This window comes from Talpa occidentalis, unplaced genomic scaffold (genome assembly GCF_014898055.3).
Source record: "Talpa occidentalis isolate TD23 unplaced genomic scaffold, MPIMG_talOcc4v2.1 talOcc4.4, whole genome shotgun sequence".
NCBI classification, from domain to species: Eukaryota; Metazoa; Chordata; class Mammalia; order Eulipotyphla; family Talpidae; genus Talpa; species Talpa occidentalis.
In genome coordinates, this window is record NW_023604295.1 from 9,243,167 (window position 1) to 9,253,853 (window position 10,687).

Genomic DNA, 10,687 nt, shown 5'->3' on the forward strand with positions numbered 1-10,687 from the left:
CAACCCAACATATGAAAGTGTAAAGAACTTCCCAAATTGGAGCTTAATAACTGGACAACCAAAATCATGCTGGAATTATTTGATGAAAGTATTTAATGTCTCAACATTTTAGATCATTTTCAATTTAAACCTGTATCTTCATAATAACCACAGAACACTCTGTTGTTGCTTTTATATGATTGGATTATATGTTCACTTCTAATAAAACATTAAATTTGGAAACAAAATATGTTTTTTGGTTTGTTTATGCAAATCAGTTATTTGGAGGTGATGAGGGTTATGTTCTATTCAATAGTCAATAAGGAAAACTGTCTCCTTGGCTTTAAATCTTTCTTTTATTTTAAAAACATATGAGTATGTTACAGATGAAAAAACTAAAAATTCTAGATGAAATGAAAAACTTTCCCAATGATTAGTTTGCTAATATTTTTCAATCACTTGCTTTATTTAAATAATATTCAGATTTGTCAAAACAGAAAGTAAGGTCAATTTAATATATCTCTATAATTACTTATTAAATATGTGTTTATTAAATTTAACACACATTTCTTAACTCAGTCAAAATTAATAATGAAACCATTAATTTAAAATGCAATTTTTATTGTAATCTTAAATGAATGGCCAGAGATCAAACCATACCACTAAGCTAATTACAAAAGTAAAGTACTTTGCATCAACTTTTGCATTTCATGTAATTGATATGTGTACCACACTCCTCTGCATGCTATTTTTGCATTTTCACCAAGTAACTGATCTGTAAGTCAGTAATGAACTGAATTATTTTTTCATTTTGATGTTGTTAACACCACACATTTTAGCTAAAATTTTTACTGGCTTTCCTATATTGTCCTGGCTCTTTATGGAGTGATTATTCTTCTTCACCATCATCATTAGTTTGAAATTTTTTTCAATCCATGGTTAACCCAAAGAGCTTTATTATAAAACTGATCAAAATGAACATGAAGAGGTGTTTTGTTAATGAAATGAGAAAAATATGCAAACAAATAATAGTGTTTTCTCCCAAATCAAGTGACATATCTAGTTCATAACAAAAAGTTAAGATATTTTGCTTAATTTGGTGAAAAATGTCTGATTTTTTTCCAATAGCACATCATACACTTGTGAAACTAGAGCATCCACTGGCAGTAGTGTCAGATGCCTCACATTACAGATTTAAAAAATGCTCAGAAAATGCGCCTTCCTGGAGGCGCAGGTGATTGAGCGCAGTGCTGAGAAGCTGTCCGCAGCCTCTGCAGTGCTGGTTTGATCCCAGCCGGCCCACAAGAGTCCCACATGGCAGAGCAGACCTCTCCTGTCTCACCCGCTGCTCCCCTCAGCAGTGTATTTCTTCAGTCTGCCTATTCTGCTCCCCGCTCTGTCTCTGGTGAATCCTCTCACCCTCCCGCACATGTGGCCTGAACCCTGGTTCTTGTATAAATAAAATAAATCTTTAAAAAAATGCTCAGAAAAGTGATTGGCTTCTACAGTATTTGATGAGTTCTAGTGACAATGAGAGGACCTACACCACCATCTTTGGAATCTGGGTCGCAGCCTCCTATCTCAGTGCATGTTCTCCCTTTGTGCAACCAAATAGAGCATCTTCAAAGTCTTGCTCAGTTCCCATGAACATAGCTGAATTTATGGGGATGTGGAGGATTCCTATTCTTTGAGACATTACCACTTTTGTGATGTTTTATTCCCTCGTACAGAGAATCAAAACTCTTAATTGCTACATTACCAATTACCAAGATTCTATCTATCTATCTATCTATCTATCTATCTATCTATCTATCTATCTATCTATCTATCTATCTATCTATCATCTAGTTAGCTAGCTAGCTATCATCTAGATAGCTAGCTATCACCTATCTACCTTGTACATTGGCTCATCCACCCACCCATCCATCCATCCATCCATCCATCCATGCATCCTAACATCCAGCCAGCCATCCACTCATACTAGATCGATCTATCTACCTATCTAAATCTCTTTATCTATGTCTATATCAAAAGATTAAAGTCTTCATTTGAAATACACATGTATTTAGTTCACATATAGGTAACTTTTCTCAGTTATCTGTTACCACTATCTTCTCAGTCAATCTGGCCTAGTGCTATAGAGTTTCAGTCAACAGAGAAGGCAAGGTAGAGGTGTGTGGCCCCATGATAATGAGGTAGTAATTCCATGGTCTATGGACATGCCATATGGGGCTAAAAATACAAAAAAAAAATCATCAATGTCATTAGATTGAGAAACATTTATGATATTCCTTGTAAAATACATTAGCATATTTTATTACATTTTTTAAATTGAGGTAACATTGGTTTACAATGTTGTTTGTGTTTTAGAGGAATAAGCATCCCCCTTCAGACATTGTTACTTGTGTCTGAGTATAGGATTATATTTGAATTTAAAGCAGCAGTGTCCTTAACTTCGAGATAAAAATTATTCTTTGACCAGTGGAAAAATATATTTTCATCATTTCACACACCACCAGATCTGTGCCTCAAAATCAATCCATTGTTTTCTTTGTGAAAGTGCCCCAAAGAGAATGACAGAGATAATTATGCAAGTCACTGAGTTTTTTGAATTAGGAGGAAAACAAAAAATTCTCAAAATACACAGTTCTCAGTTTCCAAAATTAGTGTCTGAAAGTAATTATCTTTGTTTATCTTCTCAACCCATAAAAAATATTTGATTCATATATTTCACAACTTTTTATTGTTAATCATATTATATCTATACATAGCAGATATGTGTTTATTTTGTAGGTATCAAAGTAATATGTATGTATATGTACATATGTTTATATCTGTTAACTCTTTTCTTCTTTGAAAATATATAAATCAACACATTTAATTGTTGAATTTTCTAAGTTTGTTAACTCTATGGGTTTTTATCTTACCTATGCATAGCTGCTTACATCAGTCACAACATAAATTAGCTCTTACCACAGTCAAACAATCCAGCAGATTTACCTAAGCATTCCTGAGATACTAAGCCTTGCTAGATTGGAGATGTTTCGCTTCAAAATGACTCATTAAAAATGAAAAAAACAAATATTGGATTATATATTCCTTTAAAAACTGAAAGTTATTTGAATAAATATTCTTTTTTAGGACTTACTGCAAATTATGGTAGGCCAAAATCATTCCTTCATTCAATAAGTATGTTATTTGGAAGAACACTGAACAAATTCAGTTGGGAAAATGTATTATCAATAGTATTACCTACATCTCAAAACACAACAAAAAGCAACAAAACCAAACCTTTAGTAACACATTTAATCTGGTATGACGTGAACATATTTCTAAGGAACTAAACCCAAGATATTGTCACATTCTAGTGGGATTTGAATTTTGGCAGTGCACTTAAACTTGGGTTTGGTTTACCATATTCAGAGTGAGTTGAGAAAAGTGTGAAGAAAGGCAACTGCTATCTTATCCTTGTTCCCTGCCTTAGTGATTTCACCACTGCATATTCATTTTTGGAGATTTTCAAGGCATCAGGATTTTAAGAGCCCTGGTTAACATGTATTTTTTTTTAATTGCTAGTTTTCATTTTTTTTAAAGATGTATTTACTTATGCATACAAGAACTGGGGTACAGGCCAGGAGGTGCTGGGGAGGGGGTGTGAAAAGATTTACCAGAGACGGAGTAGGGAACAGAACAGGAGGATTGATTGAAATAGACTGCTGAGGGGAGCAGCAGGCAGTCAGGAGACATCTGCAGCACCATGTGGGTCACCTCTCTGGCTGGGGATCAAACTAGTGCTGCAGTGGCTGCGGGTAGCTTCACAGTGCTGCGATTTAGCCCCTTGTACCAACAGGGAGGCCCCCATGCTAACATATTAATAGAAATTAATTAGTGGACCTCCCTAGTGGCCTAATATTTACATACGTATATGTAAAAGAGCAAAGGGGCTCAGAGTGTATCAGAGGAGGGTCCTATGGACTATGTGGAGGAGTGTTAGACTGGGTTGTGGGAGTGGTGTGATAATCCACATGCGTAGAAGTGTGAGCCTGTACTCTTAAAACATAATGTAAACCAATGTTAACTCAATGAGTATAATTAAATAATAACAAGCTTATTCTTGAGGATCATTTCTTTTTCTGAAGCAAGTTTTGCTCAGTTGATATACCAATTGGCTGTTTAACAATTTGAGAAATTAAATCAAAACAGTTTTCATGTGTGTGTGTGTGTAGGCAACTTGAGAAATAAACTTGACATGTGAAGAATTTGATAGATTTGCATTGAAAGCTTGATCAATGTCTTTGAATTTAGATGGAGGTAAAATATAATAATCCAAAGAATGGTGAGGAAGTGAAAAAAACACAATATTTAACGAGAAAGCACCATTCAATATGAATGACTCTATATGCTCAGTAATGAGGGATATTCTATTTAGGGAATTTTTATTTTGGGACTTTGAAGTCACATTTATTTTTGTTGTTGTTCTCATTAAAACACAAGAGAATGAATGAGTTCAAGGGCATTCTAGCTAGGCAGCTAAGCCAGCTCAAAACCTTAATGAATGTGCTCCTCTCCATGTGTCAGCAAATAGATTAATGAGTTGCCTGAAGTAATTTGGAATGGTACAAAACAATGGTCACATGATTTGTGATATCTTTCTGCTCAGAGTATATAAGCAAAGCTGTACGGCTGTCAGCATTCACACTGAAGATTTTGCCTTGAACAGCTAAACAAACTCTACCCCCAACACCATGAGCTACTACGGCAACTACTATGGTGGCCAAGGCTACGGCTATGGAGGCTTCGGTGGCCTGGGCTGTGGCTGTGGCTGTGGCAGCTTCCGCAGATGGGGCTGTGGCTGTGGCTGTGGAGGCTACGGAGGTTATGGGGGTTATGGAGGTTATGGAAGCTTTGGGGGTTATGGAGGCTATGGCTCTGGCTTTGGGGGTTATGGAGGCTATGGCTCTGGCTTTGGGGGTTATGGAGGCTATGGCTCTGGCTTTGGGGGTTATGGAGGCTATGGCTCTGGCTTTGGGGGCTACAGGTGTGGCTGCTGCCGCCCATCCTGCTGTGGAGGATATGGAGGATATGGCTTCTCCGGCTCCTACTGAACTACTGTCCCTGACCTACATCTGTTACTATGAATGATTTTGCCAGCACAGTCTCTGTCAATGGGCTAGAGATTACTCTAGACCCATTTAGCAAGTAAATCTAAGAATTTCAGAGAATTTGTAATGTATCAACTGATCTACATCATGAGTCCTGGCTTCCTGATTTGGGGCACTAACAGATGATGTAATGCAGAATTCCCAATAAATGACATAATTTGAAATTAAAAAAATGTTTTCTTTGTTCATTTAACACTATGATGTGTATGTACTTTATGCAAATCTTATTGCTTTTAAATTAGAAATGCAACACACAAGGATGTGTGCACGTGTGTGTATATATTAACATATAGAAAAGAAGTTTCATTTGAGCATTTGTAATTCAGAACATAGAATATTACTCTTTTTCTCTATTTTAGCTAGTAACCTTTAGAATTAAATGCAACAACAACATATCAGCTATGGAGTTCTAAATCTATATGCATTTTAATAGATGTGATTATTTTACATATTACATAGATCACCTATTTCTGTTTCTCAGTGGATATCAAAATTTGGAACTAATTCTCTGCCTCCTTCAAAAACTTTTGCTGTCTCTTTTTATATTTTATAACATTTAGTGATATTAGATATACCTATATATAGTTGTTAGTCATATCATTAAAACTGTAAAATAAATTATTTGAAAAATAAATGAAACTGCAATCAGAGAAAACGTCTTCCAACCCATATTTCTCAATTTTCAGAGAAAGTTATTTTTCCTGTGAATCTTTGAATTATATGTACTTTTCCTTTATACATAATCTTCTGTTTTCATTGAGTTTATTGTGTATATAAAATAAAACTGACCTAAAAGTCATTGTCAAACTATGTAATAAAATATGACCCTGGTCGTTCAATTCACTATCTTAGCTGCCTTCCTGTGGAAACACTGTTCTTCACTATCATCATCACCAAGAAGTTAAAGTGATATATTTGTAACCAGAAAGGATAATAAACGAACAAAAATATCATCAGGGGCAGGCATTGTGTGATTTCAAGACAAAAATTGCCATTCAAGAACTTATTCAGAACTTTAAAATTTGTAATGTTCAATTCATGTAAAACATCATCATTTCAAAAATTGCCATTTTATTGGTAGTGTTAGAATAAGGAATAAAATAGGTAAAATATCTGAAAAAATACTGGTTTTCTTTAATGGCATTTTCAAGTAGTGATATGAACTTGAACTTAGTGACATTTGGTATAAACTGGACAAATGTGGTAAATTAAGAACAAAAAATAAATTGTAGACTGCAAGAGCTGAATGAGACAATGAAACATGGTAATGCTGTTCAATAATCTTGTATGCAGGGAAACTTAGACTATGTGATTTTTCCTGGTAGCTATATTCATGTCAGGACCCTACTGTGCCAAGTCCTAGTATTCTACCAGATTATGCTGACTCTTTCAAAAAAATATTTATATAACATTGGTTTATAACTCTATATAGGTTTCAAGTGAACAGTGTTGTAGCTTATGATCAATACAAATTACATTATGCTGATGCTATTTTCTCCTTGAACATTGTCAAATAAACCATTTTGAAAGTTTGATCATGATCATAAAAGCTGATTATCACTGCTGATGTCATGGACATCAATTTCTTTACTTAGTTTAACACCTATGCTTCTTTAACATTGTGATTGTTGTGATTGACATAATGGTACCGATCAACTTCTAATTGATCTGCTTTTGAATGTAACTAAATAATAAGCAATGTTAAAACTCAACTCTAGATTAACACAATACATCTTAACTTCTTTCATTGAGCCAATACTTCTTTGGAGTTCCATGTAGCATCTCGGAGAGATGAGAAGGCAAAATAGACCCAAGTCACTCTTCTGTATCAGGCTATGTTGTTTGACTCAGTAGAATGGGACTCTTTTTTAAAAGATTTATTTGTTTATGCATACAAGAACTGGGGTACAGGCCAGAGGTGTGGGGGTGAAGGGATTCACCAGAGACAGAGTAGGGAACAGAACGGGCAGATCTACTGAAATACACTGCTGAGGGGAGCAGCAGGTGAGACAGGAGAGGTCTGCTGTGCCATGTGGGTCACCTCGCTGGCCAGGGATTGAACTTGTGCTGCAGTGACTGCAGATTGCCCCATAGTGCTGCGTCTTAACCTCTTGCGCCACCAGGGAGGCCCTAGAATAGGATTTTTGATCTTCCTTTCCTTTGGTTAATATCTCCAGTGATAGGTTTCATGGGGTTGATAAGAAGTAATCAATACAATTATTGCTATGCTTGACATTCTTAGCATAAACAATATTATCATAATTGTGTTCTGTTTAAAATTGTATTGATTTACCTCAGGTGAGAGAAAATGTCGTGAATTTATAATAAGTTTCTACTTCAAAGAAAATGTAAAAACATCCATCAGCATGAATAAAACTTTGATCATGAGTTAAAACTTCTTAAAAATGATAATGATCCAAACCTGTTTTTGATCCACTGAATGGACAGAAAAATGATAAGTCCCAAAGGAATTTCCAATTGAATTTTTTAGTTGTTTATTTTGGGAAAAGCAGATTTGTTTCATGTTTTTTCAATCTTAAATTCTGTGTCAAAGCCATGGTTATTTATGTTATGCATTCCAGAGTCATGTTTCTTCTTTGAAAATACATTTAGCATTTATTGTGTTACTGAAGTTTTTCATTTGACCCCATTCACTTTCATATATAAAGCAGAGATGGTCTTATGAATGAAAACCAAAAACAAATAGTCCTTAATCATGGTCACATGCTCTGACAATGCTACATACACAAGAAAGTGTGGAACCCTAAATGCTATGTAATTTAGCATTAAGCATTCATAATTCTAAATGATTCACTAAAAATAAAAACATGTTTTATCAATTGGCTGATTTTCTACAATGAGGATTAAAAATGGAATGAAGTTGGACTAGTGTAGGACGTAGTTTGAAGGTTAATGTTAAGTTAAATGACACTCTGAGACCATAGTGCCTTGGATTCTGGATTTCAATCCAGCCTTAAAAGGTTTCTAGAAGAGCCAGTAAGTCATTCAGATAATGATGTGCTTGGTCTTTGCTTTAATGTAAGTTAAAGTCTTTAATGTAAGTTAAAGTCATATAATTCATTCAAAATATATTGTTGAAAGCTAATTAAATGCTACATTGTGTTTAGACACTGGGTCAGGTTAGTGCACAAACTCATTGAAAAATATGCATTCAAATATTACTGGTAAATATAAGTTTATCAATATGGTTATAAAAATATAGAACAAAACTTTTAAGTACCAAGTTTTAAGACAGGTTGTCATTTTCAGGAATTAATCAGGCATGGAATCAGCTTTGGGTATCAGTAACTCACTCATTGGGAGGAACTCTGAAAGCGAGACCAATGTATTCAAAGTCTGTCTCTTTTTTCTCCGGTTTGTGTTTGTTTTTTTACTGTCATATCACATAGTTAAATGTTTCTTAACTTCTGCAGGTTTTGCAAGTCCTTTCAAAATTTAGATGATTTTAGGAGTTGGAATATGCTTTACACGGTAACACTATTCAAAATCTTTAAAAGGTCTACTTCATTTCTTAGGAAAGTCTGGTTAGAAATTGCCTAAAGAGAAAAAAATGGGGAGAAATAAGGTAAAGAGGAAACAAGGCCAAGAGTAATATTTTGATTATGGAGATGTAAATGGGAGGAAAGCAGTGCTGCCTTGAGCTTCTAGGTTGGAGGATAAACCTATTCACCTGCTTCACAGGTGCATCTGGCTGCAGTAATGAATTGTGGAGAGAGGATGTTGGGTGAATTTTTTTTCAATTTATTTATTTATGCATACAAGAACTGGGGTCCAGGCCAGAGTTGCTGGGGGTGAAAGGATGCATCAGAGACTGAATGGGGAGCAGAACAGGCGGATCTACTGAAATACACTGCTGAGAGGAGCAGCGGGTGAGACAGCAGAGGTCTGCTGCGCCATGGGGGTAGGTCCTTGGCCGGCCTGGGATCGAACAGTGCTGCAGAGGCTGTGGACAGCTTCATAGTACTATGCTTAACCCCTTGCGCCACCAGGGAGGCCCAGTTGGGTAAAATTTTAAAAAATGTAAGATACATGGATAGATGATAAAGTGCAGAAAGGGGGGTGAATGGGATGTGGAGGTGAGTATAATGTGCATTTGTAGTAGCAGTGAGATTAGGGGAAACGGTGCGGTATGAGAAAAAGATCCCTGGGAAGTCTTCTCATTAAACCAAAACAAGTGGAAAGCCAAGAATAAGTCAATGAATTGTGCATGGTTCTAAGGCACTAGAGTCAGGTAACTTTTGTTGTTTCTTCGGGCATGCACAGCAGGTGAACCAAGTCTTCTTGATATGGTGTGTTCTTTTACCTTCTGAAGAGATGCACCCTTTGTTCTCAGGCTACAACATGAGTTCTTTTTGAAGAAATTGATAAATATAAAAGCCTTGAGTTTTTCTTGATATTTTGCAGAATCAATTGTGTAACAACTCTTCAAAAGGGCTGTGAGGAACAGATATTTCATCAGCAATTCAACAATATTTAATGAGATTGAGGTCAAGTGATGTTAATTATATTGAGGGTTATTATGTCAATACTTTGAAGAAACAACTATTTCTTCTCAGAAAATTAAAGCAACATGCTCAGGAGAAGCCTAACCAGGTAGCCAAGCAAGTTCCAACATTCTTTGTGAGGGTTGTCAGAGGACAACAGACTCATGAGTTGTGTCAAGCGAGGATAATTCATGGCGTGACACCCTACAACACACGTGTTGTATCACATTCTCTGAACAGGGTATATAAGCCTCCCTGTAGGAGTCGACAGTCGCAGTCTGATTCTTGCCTTGAATAGCAAACAACTCTCCACTTCTGACACCATGAGCTACTATGGCAGCTACTATGGAGGCCGCGGCTATGGCTTCGGAGGCTTCGGAGGCTTCGGTGGCTTCGGTGGCTTTGGTGGCCAGGGCTGTGGAAGCTTCTGCAAATCCAGCTGTGGTGGTGGCTATGGAGGCTATGGATATGGCTCTGGCTTTGGAGGATATGGAGGATATGGCTCTGGCTTTGGAGGATACGGAGGATATGGCTCTGGCTTTGGAGGATTCGGAGGATATGGCTCTGGATATGGGGGCTACAAATATGGCTGCTGCCGCCCGTCCTGCTGTGGAGGATATGGATTCTCTGGTTCCTACTGAAAACTACTGAAATTATATGCAGGGGGCAAACCTTCCAATAGGTGCGGGTCTACCTTGTGCTTTCATTTCTAAAAACGTTATCAAGTTGTCTCCAAAATCAGTTGACAGCTATTCATGATTGCTTGAACTACTCCATGAATATTTGGTGCTTCCATCCCTGACCTCAGAATCCATCATCTAAGTGTAAATTCAGTATATATAACCATTCCTGCTTAACTTCCTCATTATGGTTTAATTTTTTGGCTACCATTAATATGATGTTATATTTGTAGCAAGAGCATATAGACAACTTGTATTTTGCTTTTGTCTAATAAATTATTTGGGTAAAATATAAATATTTTGGTTTCTTTTGATATCTTTGTTTTATTTCAACATCTTGTGTGAGTAACATAAACAAATT

General features: G+C 36.2%; 2 protein-coding genes across 3 annotated transcripts; both read left to right on the plus strand.

Moving 5' to 3' along the window:
* Nucleotides 1-4,724: 4,724 nt before the first annotated feature.
* LOC119257112 (keratin-associated protein 19-2-like) lies at nucleotides 4,725-5,084 on the plus strand. Its single transcript, XM_037524813.1, has one exon. It carries the CDS (start codon nucleotides 4,725-4,727, stop codon nucleotides 5,082-5,084), a length of 360 nt encoding a protein of 119 aa, XP_037380710.1.
* A 4,885-nt stretch (nucleotides 5,085-9,969) lies between these two features.
* LOC119256741 (keratin-associated protein 19-6-like) lies at nucleotides 9,970-10,287 on the plus strand. Of its 2 annotated transcripts, none has more exons than XM_037524510.1 (2): nucleotides 9,970-10,033; nucleotides 10,163-10,287. In XM_037524510.1, exons 1-2 carry the CDS (start codon nucleotides 9,970-9,972, stop codon nucleotides 10,285-10,287), a joined length of 189 nt encoding a protein of 62 aa, XP_037380407.1. The 2 variants fall into 2 exon arrangements, with proteins under 2 accessions (XP_037380407.1, XP_037380408.1); XM_037524511.1 differs by having other exon boundaries at nucleotides 10,172-10,287.
* Nucleotides 10,288-10,687: the final 400 nt, after the last annotated feature.

Bases quoted from the DNA above. Each gene is read 5' to 3' on its own strand.
- LOC119256741 (XM_037524510.1), top strand. From the start codon at position 9,970: ATGAGCTACTATGGCAGCTACTATGGAGGCCGCGGCTATGGCTTCGGA. The intron at 10,034-10,162 runs GTGGCTTCGGTG...CTGGCTTTGGAG, and splicing joins CGGAGGCTTCGGAGGCTTCG to GATACGGAGGATATGGCTCT.
- LOC119257112 (XM_037524813.1), top strand. From the start codon at position 4,725: ATGAGCTACTACGGCAACTACTATGGTGGCCAAGGCTACGGCTATGGA.